The sequence below is a fragment of the Drosophila takahashii genome, chromosome 3R (assembly GCF_030179915.1).
Source record: "Drosophila takahashii strain IR98-3 E-12201 chromosome 3R, DtakHiC1v2, whole genome shotgun sequence".
Taxonomy (NCBI): Eukaryota; Metazoa; Arthropoda; class Insecta; order Diptera; family Drosophilidae; genus Drosophila; species Drosophila takahashii.
This window is the reverse complement of record NC_091681.1, coordinates 26,897,983-26,918,565: the sequence shown is the minus strand read 5'-3', so window position 1 is coordinate 26,918,565 and position 20,583 is coordinate 26,897,983. Positions and strand designations below refer to the sequence as shown.

General features: G+C 41.1%; 1 protein-coding gene across 2 annotated transcripts in view; it reads right to left on the bottom strand.

Annotated features, from left to right (window-relative positions):
- Positions 1 to 2,491: 2,491 nt before the first annotated feature.
- side-VI (sidestep VI) overlaps positions 2,492 to 20,583 on the bottom strand; it is a 102,890-nt gene continuing 84,798 nt past the window's right edge. For both annotated transcript variants that reach the window (XM_044394047.2, XM_017137191.3), the window contains exons 11-17: positions 19,308 to 19,467; positions 17,099 to 17,307; positions 11,171 to 11,333; positions 6,697 to 6,918; positions 5,156 to 5,455; positions 4,220 to 4,377; positions 2,492 to 3,406 (exon numbers count right to left, since the gene is read on the bottom strand). In XM_044394047.2, the coding sequence (XP_044249982.1) occupies positions 2,549 to 3,406; positions 4,220 to 4,377; positions 5,156 to 5,455; positions 6,697 to 6,918; positions 11,171 to 11,333; positions 17,099 to 17,307; positions 19,308 to 19,467 (2,070 nt within the window). In that variant the 3' untranslated portion in view covers positions 2,492 to 2,548. The remainder of the gene's footprint in view (positions 3,407 to 4,219; positions 4,378 to 5,155; positions 5,456 to 6,696; positions 6,919 to 11,170; positions 11,334 to 17,098; positions 17,308 to 19,307; positions 19,468 to 20,583) is intronic.

Sequence of the window (20,583 nt, the reverse complement as noted above, 5' to 3'; positions counted from 1 at the left end):
AATATTAGGTCATATTTAAAGCCAGTGAAATGATAATAAACCTTGGTATGTCAGCTAGCTAACAATAATACCTACACGCAAAACTAAAACACGTCGGGGTCAAATCGATATGCGCATGGTATATTTCTAGTATTGCATACGCATTCGAACTGACATGTTGCTTACATTTCGAGCATATCGAATTGAGGGTCCAGCATATTAACTCAGTAATATTAAGTCATATTAATCAATCATCGTTGATATCAAGTTTTTTTTTGGGTGCAAAGGACAACATACCTGAAATATAATAGAAATCCTTTTTTCTCTCACTGCATTTGTGTGTGCATTAAAATCGTTGCAACATTGCTGCAGTGAAAGCCTTGTCGCTAATGGGCCGAGACTTCTTTTGAGCTCTCATCGCTGACTGAGAAGGAATAATGCCACCAAGGCAGACATCTGAAATCGGTAATCTGAAATCTGAAAAATCTGTAAGCCCGCTCTCAAAGTAAAAATACTCAGCTTTTCATTGAAATTTTGTATGGATTTATTTGGTTGAGTTCATTCAGTTGTTTGCTGTTCAGTTTGTTTCTTGTGTCTCAAGTTATTATTGTATTCCTTGTATTCATTGGGATAGGGGAGGGGTATTTTCAATATCGTTTCGAGTGCTTAATAGTTACATACATTCATAATTCATTTGTAGAGTATATGCCTTGCTTTAGACTAAATCATTAGTATATTTTACAATTATTTTTTATGGCTTCGTTTAGATGTTAAATTAGCTACACTTAGTTTTTAGATTCATATTGGTTGGAACACTTACATGCAGAAATATACGCATAGATGATGACCGACCTAAATATGTACGTTTGTTTGTATATCATTCTAATTGATGTAAGAGAAATCACTTGTTTCTTTTTTTAGTTTTTGTTTATTTTTTGGTTTTTGTTCTTTTTGTCTTAACTAGCTTGAAATGGAAATTGCCTTTGCCATGCTGGGCCATTATTCTGTCTATTACAATTACAGCTCAACTTGTTGTTTAGAGAAGTATAGCTTTTGTGTATTCACTTCTCCATTCATTAAACACAAATATTAAAATGTAACAATAATTTACAAGGTGCATTTATTTCGTTATTTTTTATACCTTTACACAGTTCAAACATTGATTTATACATTAAAGAGAAAAAATACAATTTGATATATAAATGCAATTTACAAACAACAAATTTCCCCTTTATTTTTCTTTATCTGGTTTTTGTTATTTTTTGTTTTCAAAGTTTACATACCAACGATAGGTCCTTGTTGTGTTTTCTTTTTTTTTTTTTGTTATTTATAGTCTTTTGGAGTTTCTCGTAAAGAGTGCGCAACTAATTTACATTCATTAGTTTGCATCGCTTTTGTTTGATTTGCTTTTGGGTTTTGTAAAATAAATTTGATTTACGATTTTGCTATTTACACATTAATACTTAGTATTCATTTATGCTAGGCTAATTGCAGCTAATTTGCGTGTTTTTAAGGTGTGAGTGTTCGTTTTATTTATACTGTTTACCATAGATTCGAATAATGTAATTTATTTTCAATATAATTGCCAAGAAGTTGCGCCTTCGCGTTGCTCGCCTATCTTTGGTTGAGTGAGTGTGAGCTTTAAGTCTATTATATCAAGGATATACTTACTAATTATATGCTAGATGTATGCGATCTTTGAGCCTAATTGCTAAGAACTGCAGCCCTTTAAGTGCCAGCTGACATTTACAAACATTTACAAAGTCTCCTTGGAAAATCAATTCATACCTCTCGCTTGTGTGGATTAATCTGTTGAAAAAATATTGCATAGACTGTTTGTCCATCTGAGTGCTTACTGTAAGGAAGGAACATTCTTCTTCTGCTGCATCATTTTCTTGTAGACCTAAAAAACTAAATTTCTCTGGCTGCGTTAAAAATTTGTCTCTTTAAGTGGGCACGGCACTGCTATAAATAATGTATTCTTCTTCTCTGCCTATGCTCAGTAATCGATTTTGATTTATTAATATTATTACTGGATTGCTGAATTTATTGTTCAAATATTTATGATGCTTTACGGTTACGTGTAAATAATAGTCTCATTTTTGTAAAAAATAAACAGTTTAAATTACAAACACAGTTGCCAAATATTTTCAGATATTTTATAGTCGAATATTAAAACTTGGGCCTATATAAAAACAATAAAATAATTAAAGAGTTCAAACAATTGGAAGTAGATGGTTGACAATAGATGTGTATTAAAAAATTTGAATGATGTTCAGAAGATTTAAGGGATAATATGGCAGCCTTGCGTTAGGGTTTGCTTCTAAAAAATATTCAGTTCCTCGACGAGCACACAAACGATACCATACCATTCCATTCGCTTCAATTCTCCTCAATGCTGCAATTTAATTCAATTCAATTCGTTTTGGCAACACTTAGCCTAGACACCAACCACGAAGAGCTCAAGACTTACATGACTAGTTAATCGTTAGTTAATTTGGGATCTGGGACTGGGAACTGGGTACTTGGGCGGTTCGGATTGGATAAATCCACGGGTGCCTGGGAGACCTTAGACGCAACTCTCCTGCTGCGAATACATGAGCGGGGTGCGAACGGTGACGATTTCGCGCGAATAGGACTTGCCCACGCCCGAAAGTCCCGATAATGAACTACTGGGACTGGCCACTGCCGCCGTGGTGGAGGCCAATCCACTGCTGTTGCTCGAGACCAGCATTTGGCCATGGGCCATTTGCTGCTGCTGCTGATGATGATGCTGCTGCTGCTGATTTTGCTGGTGTTGCTGGTAGGAGGGCGGCATGTTGGACGCAGGATGGTGGTGCAACTGCTGCTGCTGCTGCTGCATCATTTGCATCATCGAAGCGGAGTTCTGCGGACCGCCCGCCAGCTGCTGCTGTGCGTGATGATTGTGCGGCAGAGTGTGGTAGCCGCCAGGATGCTGGGGCAGGGTGTACATCTGCACGGTGCCGGGCGAGACGGTGGAGGGTGTGCCGTGCGAACCGGGCGAGGAGATGCCCTCCCTCAAGCCCGAACCAGCTGCACCTGCCTGCCCGGCCGTGTCCACCTGCATCGTCTTGTACGCATCGATTTGCGCATATATCGTCGGTTCCTCAAAGTAATCGTAGTCGTACGTGGGCGGCGGAGCGTGCTGGTGCGGATGCTGCATTCCGCCCGCATTTGGCTTGTGGCGCTGCAGGGTCGCCGTCGCCGGAATCGTGGGCAGCAGCTTCCGCATACTGGACCCGTGCGGCAGGGTGCCACCCATCAGGGGGTGGGGGTGTTGCACCTGACCCTGCTGCTGCTGCTGCACCACCTGCTGCACCACCCCCGGCTGCCCCTTCTTGGAGGCGCCACTGCTGCCGGACGGCATGTTGTTCAGCGACAGCTCCGCGTAGTGCAGCTCATCGTCCTGCGGGGGGGAAAATGAGTGAGGTAGTTAATAACTGTCATCAGAGGTCTGCCAGGAATTTTAAAGGCACACAGCTGGATTGAAGTGTACAGTCGAAACCCCAAAAGGGAATTCTTTTCGTCACTCTTTGATATCCTATTTTTAATGTCTATTCCCATTTCCTTTAAAAAATCTAAATATTTATTATTTCAATTTATAATTAAACTCTAAGTTGTCGCAAACTTTATTTAAACTTCATTTATTAAAATGAACTTTATTTATTCAAATAAACTTTATTTTATAAAATTAATAATAATAAAAAGTACTATTCATCAATTAGGAAAATACTGTAGAAAATGCTTCCTTCTTTACATTTCTCCTGATTTAATCAAATTGTTTTCAAAGGCATTAGGGTTTTCCGGGAGTTCTTAGAAATGAGCTACACAAAATCAAGGCATTTGTCAAGGTAATTACAAGCCACACAAATTTCAATTAAATTTAAAAACAACCAATTTGGCCTTCCAAGAAAGAACAGGTGAACACAGGCAAGATAGCTCCTTAAGGGAGATACCTTCCCCAGGGTGAAGCAGAACGGATTCTTTGCAAACTGTTCTCCGGCAGGGCTATAATCACAAGTTTATTTTCTAATCTGGCCCAAATTGTTTTCAAGAGCATTAAGATTTTCGCAAGAAATTTGCGACATCAAATCAAAGCATTTGTCATGGCAATGTTGTTGGCACTCGGGGGAGTGCTGTTCGTCATAGAGTAGTTCGACTGTAATTAAAACTTTTCGGTGGCCAAAAGTTTTGGGCCGACTGGCGGCTGCCGACTCACCTTGCTGCTCTGATAGGTGCCACTGTCCGCCGAGTTGGCCGGGAGGATTCCGGTGCCGGATGTTGAGCCCGGCTTGCAGCTGATTTCCACCTCGCTGGTCGTCGAAAGATGTCCCGATGGCGTTTGTGTTGCTGATTTTTGTTTATATTCGCCATCAACTGGATGGAAATTTTCAGATGGGGGGGAAACGAAACCAAACGAAACGAAACAGAATGGAGAACGCTTAGTTAGTTCGAAAAGTTTGAGCTGGCCATCGTCGTTTGCGTCGTCGTCGTTTCTGTTTTGTTGTTAAGTAGCCAGAGAGCAAGGCAAAAGTTTCTGGCCCGGCCGACGCCCTCAAATCTTTTGGTGATTTTCGGCAGCAAGTTTTCTTCCTGCCCAATTTTCCCACCGCCTTGGCTTTCGCAACAGCAGCTTCCTTTACTTTACTCTACTTTTTTTTGGCCATGAAATTGCTTTACGTTTGGAAAATTGATTAAATTGTTGTGCTGTGCTGGTCTCCTTCTGCTTTTGGCTGCCGCTTGATTTCTTGATTGCCATTAATCAAGCGAGCACGTGCAGTGAGTGAAATTGCTGCTGCTTTAGCTGCTTTGGCGAAACTCCACCCCTGTTTTTCTGTTTAAAGGGGTCTTTAAGGCCCTCGACTGCAGACACACGAGCAAACAAGCTAACCGGCGAGGACCTGACAGCAATTAGCTGTCATTTAAATATTTCAGCACTGGCACAAAAATGCAGCCAGCTCTTCAGGTCCTGTTTGTTTTGCCTGCATGAGCCGAACGGCCTGTCAAATGCATTTGCATAAGGGGAGGCCTCAAGCCAGCGTCCATAAATTGTGAGCAGAACAGAAGCCCGGGCAGACGCCATTTATCTTGAGGGGACCGGAGCCAGAAACCAGAAAACCAGAGGGATGGGGTTACAGAGTTACGGGGAACTTACCCTCATTGTAGGGGACAACATCGGGATTCTTCTCGTCGTACATCTCCTCGGAGTGACTCAATGGCAATGAGATTTTGTCCTTAATTTGCAAATTGCCCGGACGTGAGAATTTCGCATTCGGATGTACGAATTTCTGTTGCTGCTGGTGCTTGTGCGAGCGCAGCTTCAGTGCGGCAATGGTGCCGATTCCGATGCACACGATGGCCACCAGAATGCCCACGAAGATGCCAATCGAGAGGATCGGTGTCAGCTCAAAGTTATCCGGACTCTGGGCGCTGCCCTTGTACGAGGTCAAGGCGACTGCAAAGGTAAATTGGGTGGAAATTGTAAGTAAAATAAATAAAATTTTATTTTATTTAAATTAAATAAATAATAAAAAACAAATAGTAAAAATTATGTACTTTCTTTTTTTTTTTTTTTTGCTATTTTATATTTTGTTAAATATTTTCAATTTAATTTGATTTTTTTCTTTATTTCCCTTTATTTAGTACATTTTCTATTTAATTTTAATAAATTCTTTAAATCTTTAAAAATCATTGCGTACTTTTGTTTCATACCCCCATTCAATTCTAACTTCCTGTCCCAGCAATGGAGACTAAAAACCATTCCTTTGACTCAATGAATCCTCTGCAAATGCTGATCATAATCAAGCTTAACCTTTGCTCAGAGCATCCACTCTTTGACCTAGCCAAGACAATTTTCTTTTCTGATTTCCATCTCTGGCTGGCTTTCCTTCTGTTTGCTGTTTGCTTTGCACTTTTCCCCGTTGCCATTGCTCCGACTGACTTTATGAAAAATTGAAATGTCGGCTCAAGTTGTTTACACAAAATGTGACTGCCCCTCCGAGTTGCTCTTCCCGCTTTCCGCTTTTCGACTTCCTTTCCTCCTTTCCGCCCTCAAAAAGGGAAATGTACAAAAATGAAAATAAAATTCTAGTCAGCTCTTCCTTTGGCTAATTAGCATTACAATTTCCTTTTTCGTTTAGACCCCTTACCCTCAATAAAGAACTCTCCTTCCGCCTTCTGCCAGTCCCAATTCATTAATGCTAATCATTTCAGATTTTTTGCGCTACTTTGTGGGGGCTGCATAAAAATTTGCGTTTACTGTCCCCAAACTGCAGGCGAAAGTTTTGTGTCGCGAAATTTACAATTCATTGAGCAGTTTAGCGTAATTAAATTGCGAGGTGGCATAATAATCATAAAACCCGGAACAATCTTTGGCGGGAAACTGATACAGAGGCTTAGCCGAACGCAAAGTTATTTCGTTTTGTGCAAAAGAGAGTATAAGTCTTGATATTAGCATAAAAAATGCATAAAACATCAAAGTCACTGGAAGAAAAAGAAGGCAACTTTATTTACCTATAGATATATAGTCTTTATAAAAATAAACTTAACTAATTTTCAAGTTCTATATTAAATATTCTAAAATATTTAATTTACAGATATTTTTTTAAGAACTTTGCAGATTATTTTACCAGTTTTCTCATAATGTTAAATACTTTAAAAATTCATTGTTTTTAAGGGTGGTATATCGTCACTTACCAGTCTGCTTCTCGGCCGCCTTTAATGTGTATCCATCAAGGGCTATGGCATCGCTGCGTCCGCGTCCATTAACGGCATACACATAGATCCTAAACAAGCGCCCGGCATCCAATCCCGTAACGCTCAGGGCCGCAAACTTGGCACTGATGTTGGCCTGCAGCTGACCGCTGTGCTGATCGAAGATTTCCATAAGGAACCACTGCCGCATCCCGCCATCGAATCCTGCGGAAATAGAGGGAGACAGCGATTGCATAACTTGTCACGAACTGGGGCTTACTTAGCATATTGGCTGGGATTCGCAAGGGGACGGGACTTTGAGCTTATTAATATTAAGTAGTTGCCAATCGACGGCGGGTCTTATTTATACTTTGCTTAGGGGTTTGCCCGGATTTATTTATGACTCCAAATGCTTGGCCAGGACTTTTGTTTGTGTATTTCTTTGATGCCAGGTACAACAGATAAATGGCATTATCATAATGTTCTTCTGTGATTGGCTAAAAGTTTTAAGCTGCAAAACTCAATCAAAATCAGTTAAAGTTAAGGTACCTTGATGAATATTATTTTTAAGTATTGGAAGTTAGTAAGAAAACCCCATTAAACTTTATAAAACAATTTGATAAGTGCTTTGGGGATAACAACTTATTTTTAGATTTCCCGTTTTCCCTAAGCATGTATCTATTCCTATCTGTTTCAACTGCCTCTTAATTCATAAAGTATTTCCCAGAAGCACTCAACCAAAGGTCAAACCTTTGAGTGGAGCTCACTCGTAATTGAAGGGGCCCTCAACTCTTTGCCGACCGCCGTCGAAATATGTATTCACAGTAATCTAAAGTTACATTTTAAATGCCATTTAATCACACCACAAAAGAACTGGCCAAACCCACTCGAGTTCGCCCCTTTGAGTGGTGAGTGTTGGGTGGAGGGGAGGGGCGGTTTTGGCCAGAAAGTAAGAGGCTAATGTTGGGCCACTTCTTCAGCGGCTGCCTTTGCTTAGCTTTGGCAGCTCAAATGGCACTTCATTGTAGACACAAAAGCCGACTTAAAACACTTGCGAAAAATGTTAAAATATTTTGCAATAAAGGCAGCAACAGCAGCGGCCAGTGAAAAGGTTCTCGGGGGGCGGGCTCCTTCGACCAACTAATTCAGTGGGCCACACGCCCCCGGGCCAGAAGGGAAGGAAATTGTTGTGGAAAATGTTTTATATGTTGCTATGAATTTTAGTTGTTGTTGGCCACTTTTTCAGCCACCCGAATTCGCCGGCACAAAGAAAAAGGGCACGGAAATAGAGTAAAGAGAATGTGCTTGGCCTTTGCCTCAAAGCGTCATTGTTCGGAGGGTGGTTGGGTTGGTGGGTGGTTCGCTGGGTTTATTCCATTCTTATTTTCTACCCTCCTCCTTCTCCTCCTCGTCGGCGGCCATTTTGTGCGCACTTTAAAACGTTTAGCTAATGAAATTTGCCGCAGCTCCGTTGTCAGAGCAAAAAAAAACTTCATTGTAATGGGTTAATTTTATTTACTTGGCTACAGCAACAATGGATGCTGCGCAAGTGGAGTAAAAATAATAAAACAAGAGCGGACACAAGCAGAAGCAGTAGTACACACAGAAAAATAATTCCTAAAATAATTAAAGCTTATGATTAGGTTAATATATACCAATCGAAATGTAGAAGGAAATATGTAAATCGGATTATTCTTTAAAAAGATTAAATACTAGAATGCAAGCAGTGCAAGCAGTCGCTTTGCTAGTGTCGCTGTAGAGCTTGCATATCTCCATCTCTCTCACACTTTCTTTTCCTAAGTAAGAGGGTACTCGAAAATAGCGTTCTGTCTTGTTTAAATTAATAATCCTACAATTTCTTCAATAAGTAAAAAATTTTTTGAAATTCGATATGTTCTTAGAATGCAATTGCTGTTTTTTATATTTCCTTTCCTGCTAAATTAAATTGTTTCCCAGTGCAGCAGCATCGTCAGCAGCGAAGCAAAATGTTATAAACTGAAATTTTATTATATTAAACCGACGCTTGATGAGTTTGGTTAGTTGCCGTTCCCGTTGCCGCTGCCCTGTCAGTTTGTTATATTTTTGTTTTCCGAGCAAAGAAACAGTAGCAGCAACAGTGGCCAACCGAACTTGGCCCCCTAAAGATGTGGAGTTGTCTTCAGCGGCGAACATTGGATTCAATTCGAGTCGGGCAGAGTTGGTTTAAGTTCAGTTCTGTTCGGTTCGGTACGGTTCAGTTTGAGCCGAGTTGAGCTGCGGCGACGGCCACGTCGAGTTGAGTTGGCCAAGTTGCGTGCTGGCTTATTAAAGTCGACCGCAGCTAAAGTTGAGTTATTATAAAAACAAACGACCAAGGGCTGTGGGCGGGGTTTCAGCAGTCGTTCGCCTTAATGTAGAGTGCAATATAAAAAGTATCGCATTGTGCGCGCTACCCTGATCCTGATGCTGCTGCTGCCGCTGCTCTTGTGTTGTGCTTAAACAACTTGCGTTAAAGTTTTAATGATGCTGATGACTATGATAATAATGTGGAGCCACTAAATTAGCAGCCTCAGGGGCGGAAGAGGGAGCGGAAGTGGGAGTGGCAGTGGGAGAGATGCGGTAATAAGGCGAACAATGGCTTTTCGACGGAGAGAGGGGAAGATGGGGTGGTAGCAGCTTAAAGCCATCACTGCAGTGCATACGTAATGATACCTAAAGTTCGGTCATCAAGTATACGCAGTGTAGTTGCTAACCGACAGATAAGTAAATAGTTCGGTGTTTTTTTTAAAGTTAAATGATTTAGAGATTACTTTAAGAGTACCGAGTTTACATATTTTTTTGATTTTAGATAGTGTTAATTAGATAAATAAGTATTAATATTGCCTTTTAAATAAAATTAAAACCCCTAAAGATGCATTTATTACAAAACAAATTAATAACTAAAATTGCAATATTTTAAATTGAAACTTTAAAATTTTAACTGACTTTATAATTAAAGATTAAATACATAGAATGATTACTACCACAAAAGTTAACCCAGACGGCATTTCAAACGTAAAAATGGAAAAGCTCAAGCATTTCCGTGCCAAGTCTCGTAAATCGCAACAATGAAGGCATTGCCAAGGAATTTCCCAGCATTTTCCCATTCTGCAGCGCGTAGTAATGCAATTACACATTACGCATACGCGGAGTGGGCAAGCACTTGAGACAACATTAAGTAAGCACAACAATTGCGATTGCCAGCAATTGGTGGAAAACATTGAGCGCTTTAAGCGGTGCGGAGGGGGACTAAAAAAAGAGAAAAGAAAAGTGGAAAGCGGGGGCGTAACAAACAGTAACGGGAAAGAGCGCTATTAAGTATGCAGTTATTATGCGCTTTTTGTTGCACTTCTTGCAGCAGCCGCCTCGTTATGCAACGCTTTGATTTGCGTTGCCTTTTCGCAGGATCCGCTTGCCTTTCCCTCCGGTTTCCCCCCGGTTTTCCCCCTAGTTTTCCCTCTGTCTCCGGTTCGGCACTCAAGGACTGCATAAATGCATCATAAGCTCAGAGCTGCTGCAATTTGCGAGGACATTTCTCTGTCTGCGCTAATGTGCAACTCTATCGCTGCGAACTTTGAACTCGGGGACTGCAATTTGTGCTGCTTATTTTGCGCTTTGCTGGCATTTTTCTGTCTTTGCGTTTTCCACTCTTGCGCTGCGCATAAAATATGCGAATTGAATTTGTATTTAAAGTTTCCGCTCTCCTTGTGCTTCTTCTTGTTCTTGGGCAACTGTGGAAGGCAGCAAGTTGCCTAACAAGCCAAAACATTTTGTATGTACAAATTTGCGCTTAACTTTCGGCCGTGCCTTCAGCTCCTTCGGCTCACTGTTCATCACTGGGCTGCTTCTATTTTATTTATTACTGAAAATTTTAAACTGGAATTGAAATTTTAGCAACATTATTTCTAACCCCTCCCGCTGCCTGCCCTCTTTAGCCATTCTACGATGCGTTTCCTTTCTAGTTTTATGCTTTCATTGCGTTTTTATTATTTGTGTCTGCATCACGAAAGGAAGTTGGCTCTGCTTTACGATACTGTGGATGTGTGCGGGTATACGAATACGAATCGGTATCTGTATGAGTATGAGTGGATAGACATACTCGTAGATGGCTGCCAAAGTGCACTTAAGTTGCTCATGTATTTTAAATGAGTCTGAAAAGCGTTGCAGGAAACTCAACATATACACGTTACATTGCTCGCACACTCGTGCTCATGCTGCAAAGGAAGTCTCAGGACATGACCACTCCCCCTTTTCGGTCTTTTTGGCCCTGTGCAACACCCAACGCCCACTGCCGCCCCCCATTGACCAATGCCTTTTTCGGCCATTGATTGGCTCATCAGCAATTATAGAAACAAAAAGGAAGAGCGACCGAAACGAATGAAAAAGGGCAACAAATTGGCTAGCAATTTGACGTATATGTATATATGTAGGATCGTATTCTATGGGTCATATAACTCACCTTCAATGCAATAAACCTCCAGCGAGTCGGACGTTTGATTGACCACCGTACAATTGGTGGGCGCTTCCGGTTTGCCAGCGGCTATCAAATGGAACACACAGGGCTCCTTCTGCTGACCCACATTGTTGTCGGCCCAGCACATGATGGTGCCAAAGTCCATTTCCTGCAAAAAGCGTAGGAGACAGCGTTTCGTCAATACTCAATGGCTGAACATGGGTTAAAAATAGACGCCACACAAAGAAAATCATTAAAGTAGGTCTTATAAATATCATAGTCATCGAGTTATTCGGTTAACAGTAAATATGATATCGTATATGCTCCCATAAAAATATTATTTTTAAATGTATGTAGACTTTCGGTAGTATTTTGGGAGAAATAAAAAATGTTCAATTTTATTTTAAAATGTTTTAAGTATAACTAGCATTTTTATAAAATATAATATTATTTTCTGCCAGTGCAGCTACTTGAATTTATCTCTTGGACACACATTTAAATGGAATTCAAGCAGCCGCGCTCGACATCAATGTGAACTTAATTCATTAAATCAATATGGATACGGGCCAGTGTGTTGTCAGAGTTGCCCCTGATTGATTGCAGCTGTCAATAAGTTTTTCATTAATATAATTTCATGTCATGTCAATGCAGAAAGGCCAAGGAGAAAGGCGGAAGGAAAAATGCCTGGCAGTAAAAACAAATGAAGCATTTTGTGGTTCCCCCCACGGCCATCACATCACATCGATATACGTATCCCCATATATATATTCGTGCGAATTGTGGGCGAGGAAGGAAGTCATGTTAACATGGCCCTAATGCCTGTCTATCCCATTGTAGCCCAGTGCTAAGTGGCCGCCTGCGGTCTTGGCCATTGTTTGTCCCTCTTGTTTATTTGTTTGCATTTTGTCAAATGTTGTGCTAATGAAATCCTTCGTCTCCGGTCAAGTGCACACACACCCACCAAACTAGTGAACCGTTCGCATTCGCATTCGTATTCGCTCACGTCCCCAACAATCGATATCTCCATATCATTGTTTCTTTGTGGGGCGTGTTTACCTTTGTCCTTTCCCATTTCCCACTCACCATTTCCCGTTGACTGGGAGCCCCAGAATCAACGCACTTAATCAACTTCAGGCGGCCCGGCCTCATTAAAAATTGAAATCACTTTCGGGTGCACGGCGAAATGTCAACGCAAATTGCAGCTTATTTATCAGTCCGCACGCGTTTTAGCCGCCTCTCTTTGCTTTCGCTATCTTTTCGACTCGCAACTGGGCGTGGCTGTCATTTTAATTAGGGCAAGAAAAGAAAAACCGGGGGAAAAAACGGAACACGCCAAAGGGAAAGTTTGCTCACAGCCTGGGGAGAAGTCGAGATTTATGGAAATCGGGGAATGGGAAGGTTCTTTTTTTTTGGATTTTCCTTGATGGGAACTCCAATCATCTAGAAAAAGAGTTGGAAATTCCCCAGCACTGATTGATCATCTAGTCAAGCCTATGGCTTCCTTTCTAATAAAAATCGATTGATATTGCTATTAGGCTCTTTATTGAGTTCACGAGACACAAATATCAAATCAAGTTATATTGATTCGATTTTTATAAAATGAATTCATCATTATTATTCAAAATATTTATTTCATACCAATTATAAAAAGAATTGGTAACTGTTATTGCATTAAATCTCTGTCATACTATATTGTTTAAATATAAATTAAAACAAAATATGATAGTTGCATTATCTCTATTGAATAAATAATAAAAATCAATTATTTACTCTATTTTCGTTGTCAAATAATTGTCAATAATTGAATTTCGCCTTACCATTTTAATTGTGACATTAGTATTCTCTCTTCTGCCAATTAAATACAGAATTGAAACTAACTATTAAAATAAATAGAAGCTTCTTTTCCCTGAGACTAACTGGATTAAATCGAAATTAAAACGAATTTCAAGCCCCGCAACTTTCTTTGTGAATAAACAGTTTTACCTGCCGTCCGGAAAATAAATTGCAAATATTCTGTAGCCTTTGACTCATAATTTAAGCAACAGTGCTTATGCAAATTTATGACAAATTTATGAAAATTAAAATAGGTATTTATGTGTGTGTGTTTCTGTTGAGTCAGCGCTTGTGTGTGCGGCAAAAGTGTTTTCACAAAGGCGCCAAGTTGGCAGCTGCCAACACTGCGCATCAACACCAACGGGCCAAAAGGGAAAGTGGCCGACTGCAGCAGGAGCTACGACTATATAATAATGGAGCTGCCAGGACCAAAGGCACATAGTCAGAAATTGCCTGGCATTTTAGCATTTTAAGTAATAATCAATGTGGGAGATGCACAGCACGCTCTGCTTTTTCTATTTGCAACTGTCATCGCCCGGGCCGACAATCCTTGATAATTTCTGCTGCCTGGGGCCCTTGGAATTTATGCCCCTCTATTTATTATGATTATTTCATTTTGTTTATATTGTTCTAATGTTGCGCCAGCAAAAGAGTAAATATTGTTGCAGGAGCAGCAGCAACAGTAGCAGCAGTAGCAGCCGTAGAAACGAAAACAAAATACATAAAATATTTGTATGTACGATATCTAGCAACGTATACTTGATATTTTTCCATGTGTGTGCATCTGTGTGTGTTTAAGGGCCCTAAAGAGGACAAAATGCCACTTCTAGGCATTGCATTCTGTGCATTTCGTTTCCAGTCAAGTCTGCTGTTATTATTTATGCATTTTAATTAAAAATTTAAACATTTAAGTGACATTTTAATGAGTTTCTTGCACTGGGGTTCACACAGAGCGTCAGAGCCGTGCTCCAAAAAGCCGAAAGCCCGAAAGACCGAAATTTATTTTTGTGAAATATTTGAGAAATTTATATGTCAGCAGCGGAAATTGCTTGACATGAAAGCCTGGCAAAAATTGCTCTGCTCACACATAGAAAATAGCAATGGAATTGGGAAAAAAATGTGGGGAAATGGAGAAAGAGGAATGCCCATGCACAAAACAAAATTAATGAGCTGTTGGCTGCCTTTGAGCAAATCGCTCGGGTAGGAAGAAAAAAAATGAAAAGAAATTGGGGGAAAAACCGAAAAGAAGAAGAGAAATCCCAACCGAAATGTGACGACGTCGACGTTTGAGCTGCGGTTGGCGGAAACCGGAAACAGCATATATGACAACAGAACGGAAGGGATTTTTCATATTCAATTGAGCTAAATGATTTATGTCTGTGTGTGTGTGTCGGCAGGGTGTAAGTGTACATGTGTGTGTGTGTCCAATCAGTGCTGTGGACGAGTGTTTGTGAGCGGAACTCATTTGAATGCCGTTTGACTGCCTCGCAATTCGTTCGTTTGATCGCTGAAATGTAAGCCGAGGTTGTCGCAGCCAGTTTGATTAGTTCCATACCAAAAAAATAAAAAAGAAGGGGGCGAAAAATAAAAGAAAAATACGTAAAAGAGACGAAAAAGCACGGAAAACTGCAGAAGGAGCCGCAACATTTTAAACTGGGTCAGCTAGAAAAACCAGACGGAGCGAAGGACCCTAAACCAAACCAAACCAAACCAACTGGGTGCCATGCAACTTGAACAACTGTGTTGAGTGCCTCCTTTCAGCAAACCCCTCCTCCGCCCTTCTACCTTCTACCCAATGCCATTTACAGCATCCCGTTGCAGCTCCTCCACTGTCATCGCATAATGGCAGCCATGTTGGCTTACAAGCGACCACAAGCCCAGTCCGAAAAACTTAACACGTTTGTGGTCAGACAGCCAAGCGGAAATGTAGGTGGCGGCCGGCTGATGGGCAAAATCTAGCCATGAAAAATCTCTGGCAGGCGGTGGCTTGGTCTTCAGGATCCCAAAAAGTGCTCCAATGTTGCGGAGATTTTTATGAAAACTCCATACAACTTAAATGTAATCACTTGTTAGGAATTACAAAAGAATATTATCACTCGTAGAGTCTGGCGCACAAAAAAAAAAAAATGCAACATTGTTGTTCTTATTAATACCTTTTGAAATAAAGAACAAATTTTTCAAATTTTTTTCAAGTCATTAAAAAGTTATGAGCAAATAATAGAATTCAAGCTGTGCAAGCTGTCGCATTACTTCATGCAGGTCTCTATTACTATGTTTATACGATGAGATTCACGATTTCTTAAAAGCGCGATCTAGAAATAACCCCTGTTTATACGACAGCCGAGAATTCATGCTTTTATTCACTCTCAGCTGATAGGGATGCCGGACCGGTAAAAATAGGTGATCATTTCTAGAGAAATAGCCTATGAAGGGGCTTCAATTTCTAGCGATGTGGCAACGCCGATCATTTTTTGAAGAGTTCCCAGATCTCCCTATCACCAAATCACGCTTTTAGGCTGAAATCATAGTCAACTTTCGTGTGTTGCCGAATTCACGAAATGGCGTTTATACAAGCACGAATCGGCCGAAAGCGTGAAATGATAGCGTGAATTCGGCATCGTATAAACACAGTATCTATGGCTCTCTTTTTATTAATAACAAAATACCAAAATAAATTATTTCTAGACTGTCATTTTACACCACTTGATTTAAAGTCCTTATGCCTTATAAAATGGCAAAGCTGCCAATTTCGATAGACAGCTTCACATGCAACTATGTTTTGGCTGACCGTAAAAATTTACACATCAGCCAAAGCACCATCTGCTGTCGAGAGACTGACATGTGGAATAGGAATATCAAATGCAAAAACCCGAAATCCCAATGATTCGGACGGTGATGGCAGTGCAGCTCATTGATGGCCAATTTGCTTGGCCAATTGCTGGGGAGGAGCGCCGAAAACTGCAATCGCAATAGCTGTTGGCCATTGGGGCTATTAATGCCGAAATGTTGCCAAAGAGCGACAGAGACGGGTCAAGTCCAAGAGAGAGATCGAGAGAGAGATGTGGAAGGTGCTTAGCTTTATCCTCTTCATTTTGGCCAATGATGATAACTATTAAAGTCAATGGCATTTACTTCCAATAATTTTCCTGCTCTTTTGTGCTAGCTTTTTTGTTTTTCCCATCCCTCCCTCCAATAACCTTTGACATTCGATGGTGTTGTTGCGGACGATGATGATGGTGATGTTGATGGGGCGGTGGCACTGCTGCTATTGGATTTTTAATTAGAAAGCAGTGCTAATAGAATTTTTAATTAAAATCGCTCGACTGCCCCGAATGGCTGGCTGTTGTCTCTATCAGGAAGGACTTTGCTCCACTTTACTTTCCCTGTTGCTGGCTGACAACATGACACGCACACAGGCCAAAATAAATGGCAACAACCATGTGACCCGCCTATTAATTAAAATTTTTGCTATTCAATAACAGACAACCCCCGTGGAGTTCAATGGTAACTACCATGCACTGAACGAATAATATTGCTTTATGAATTTTAAATTTAAGAGCGAACCAATGTTCCACAATAATATTTTTTTAATATTTGTAATTATTAATGTAAATTTCTTTGTTTCTTTGTTTTTATTTAAGAAAGGTAATTTTCTATTTTTACTCATTGTAGAGTAAATTTAAAAATCAAACAATCCATTAAAAAGTTATGAGCAAAAAATGAAACAGTCGCTTATCTCAATCTTCCTCGCACTTTAGCTGGGTATAGGGTATCTGATAGTCGAAGTACTCGACCAAAGTGTTCTTTTTTGTTTGTATATTCTTTTTGGCAATTTTTTCCCCCAGTATGGCCAACAGCCAAAATGTCAAATGTGTCAATAACAATTTCACATTAAAGGCGAACGCCGCGAAATATGAAATGAAAAATTTATCAGCGAGCCGCATGCTTCCACCAGGAATGAATCGAATGTCTGACGTGTTTAGCATTTAACGTGACGAATGGGTCACGCAGCTGCAGACCTCGGTCCTACCGACATTTGTCGGTTCCCAGGCGACTTTCCCGACTCCTTTGGACCTCAGACTCAAGACTTTCGGAACTTACCTTGACGGGCGTGTAGGTGAGGGTGGAACCCTGGGCAGAATGGGGCCGGAAGCCGCTCTGCGGCATGTCGAAGGTCTCCGCCGTGTTGTTGAAGGACCACTTGAAGTTCTCCGGCGGCGGAAAGGCATCCACTTCGCACACTATTTCGGCTGCCTCGTTCCGAGCCACTCCATAGATTTTCTTTTGATCGGGCCGGCAAATTGGCTTATCTGTAAGGCAAAAAGGAAAAAGGCGGGGAAAGCATTCGGTGAGTGCGGAGATCGAAAAGTTGGCTGTAGTGCATTCTGCTGTTTGCATCTGCATCTGCAGCTGGAATCAATAATCGCATAAAACTCTTTGTTTTGGCCTGCCTCTTCACCGGTTCAGAAATCGTAGGAAAGTAGAAAAGTTTACTCTGTTGTGTGCTCACCCCAGCTCCATTTTTGGCCATTCAGGCAGCCAAACAAGCTGAGAATGAAACGGCGTACTGAAACAAGAAGCCGAAAATCATCGAAACGGATGGATCAACAAAAAGCGGAAGAGAACAGCTAATTTTGAAAAGCTTGAATACCTTTGCGGGGCTTCAAGATAAATGAATTGAATTTAAAGGCCAATAAAATGCATCTCAAATGGGAGCTGAATTTTTAAATTCTTTTTTAAATATTTTAACAATATAATCCACATAATTTTCAGAATTATAAATTTAAACCTAAAAATAAATTTAAAAAATAATATTTCTCCCTTCAGAACTCAAATAATTTGATAGCACTACCAAAAGAAGAGTCGAGTGAAAGAAAAACTTTGAGCAGCGAAAACTTTCACCAACAGCAAGGGAAAATGCCAGGAAAAGCTGAGTTGAGCAGGCCAGGGAATATTCAATTTTCTAATCCTTGGCCAGCGAAAATCTTTCCACTGTCTCTGCCACAGCCACGAAAGTTGCGAAAGTTGCAAGTTGCAAGTGGCGAATTTATTGTGCCATTTGACAACTGTCGATATTGCATGCCAAACTGGCCAAGCCGTAAACAAATTTTTAGCTCAGCTTGGGGAGCGGGGGAATACACTGTCAGAAAAGGGGGATGGGATGGTGATGGTGACGAGGGAAACGCCAGTTGGACTCTGAGTTTTGTGGCCAGCGGAAGCTCTGCTTAAAACAAAAGCCCGGCCAGCTCAGAACAGAACAGAAAAAAAGTAGAAATGGAAGAGATAAAAGGGAAATGGCACCGGAAAAACCAAAGCATAAGGCCACAACGGCAGACGGAGTGGCTAAAGGTTAGGGTAGCGAAAATGAATAGAAGCATCTCTGGCCTGCTAAATTGCTCGAAAAAGGCAAACTAATTAACCAAAGTTTGACTCTAGACGGGGCCAAGTTCAGGAATCCGGCACAAATTGAGCAGAAGATTTGCGATCCTGTCCTTTAAGAGCAGAGGCCCCAAAACAAACTTAAGCTGAAGGCCCAAACACTTTAAAGAGTATAGATACTTAGGGAAATGTTTTGTATACCCTTTAACACAGTTATTTTGAGTGTTTGAGACTCGTAAATCTATTTAGATAATTTAGAAAATAGTACCTACATTAAAAAAAGAAGATAAAATGTAAAAATGTTTTCAAGTAAATTAGTACAAAAAAAATATTTTATTTTATTTTAAATGCTCGATTCTTAGTTGGGTAGTGAAGTCTTTCTTTCAGTATTGCGCCACCAAAGTTCGAAGCGAAAGATTGGTGCTTGTGAATACGCTTTACTCTTTTCGCAGATCCACTTTTTCGCCCTGTCCACAGCTCGGCGGCACACAAAGGAGCATTCAAGCAGGGCACAATAATGGGGCGTATACGCAATAAAACTGCAAGAGGCCCGCACGAGCGCACAATGCCGGGAGTTCTCCGCTGTTTGCCATCCATCCTCATCTCTGGCCATACTCGAACACTCAATAATGCTCGTTTTTGTGTGTCAAAGGTCCACTCGAGAAACCAAACAGCAGCAGCAGCGGCAGCAGGAGGAGAAAGAGGACCAGCGAGAGCGAAGAAGGATTTAAGTGGGTGGTTTTGGGCCGCAATTCGATTTTCTATTTAAGCCTCCGCCGAAGCATTCGTTAATGGCCCGAACGCAGCAGTTCGAGGGCGTTTTTATGGGTCAGCCAACACAACAATGCGAGGCGCACAATGGCATGTGTGCTGAGGTGCCACAAATCAACATATTCCGCAAATATCCCTGGCCACTCAACGCGATACTCACACATCACTTTCAGCTCGACCACATTGGAGTCCCCATCGCCCTCCACATTCGAGGCGGTGCAGGTGTAGTTCCCCGCCTGGTGACGAGTGACACCCTGGAGGGCCAGATCTCCGCTGCTCACGATAACGCCCGCTCGCTGGTTGTGCTGGATGATTTGGTGCTGCAATTGACAGGATTAAAAATAATTAAAAGGATTGCGGGAGAAATGTACGTAAACTAGAGATAAAACGATAGGGAGAGAGAGAAAGAGCTCTGTTGGCCAATGCTAATTAGATTTTATTCATCTCGTAATCTGCTGATACCTGCTCTAAGCTGGCTGAGTATGCTTTTCATAGAAAAAATACTTACCTGGATTTAGTACCTGACAAGAGCTCAGGAATCTATGAAAAATTGGATGATCTAATTAAAAAAAATGTACAAAATGTTCTTATTTAAAAAATGAAATGGGAACTTTTTTAGTAAACTAGTAACTTCTCAGGGATTTCTTTAAAATTAAGTTCGCCTAACCAGCTTTTATTCACTTACATCCTTGGGCTACAAGGTCACCCATCTGCGCACTTTCCGGCCCCCGGAAAATCACTCATAAATGCGCGCATCAGTGAGTTCGCTTCGCAGCTTCATTAGGGAGCTGCGCCTCGGATGGCTACGTGCTTGGCATCGATACTGAAAAATCAGCCGATATTTACTTTAAGTTTTCCCTTAAACACACAAGTCGTTACGCCCACATGCCAAATGCTTACAGAGGCTTGACCTTCTGGCCCCCTTTCTCGCACTTTCGCTCTCATTTTGAAATAATGCTCGGAGCTCGAAGCCCGATGTTCGTCTTTTGGTTTTGTAGCCTTTTCCCCAACAGGCCGGCACTCGACAACATTTTGACGCATTTCCCCAGAGCCTTGTGCCATTTAGCAGCAAAACAAATTCGCACTTTGCCCGAGCTCAGCAAACAAACAGGCGGCGGGAGGTGGGCGGCGGGAGGTGGGCGGCGGGAATGGGGCGGCAACAATGAAGGCATTGAAATAAATAGAAATAGAAATAAAAATGTATATAAATATGATCGACAAAAGTCAAAAAGCCAGAGCCAGCCGAACAAAGCCTCGACGACCTTAGCACACATCCATACCGAGATGCCTATATCTGGATGTGTGAGCAAATAAATAGAAACAATGCAGCCAGGCAGGCAACCCTACACTTATATAATAGTGTTGTCGACTACACTCGAAAAAGTGTGGCCAACATAATGAATATTTTAAATATGCATTGGAAAAAGTAAATAAGA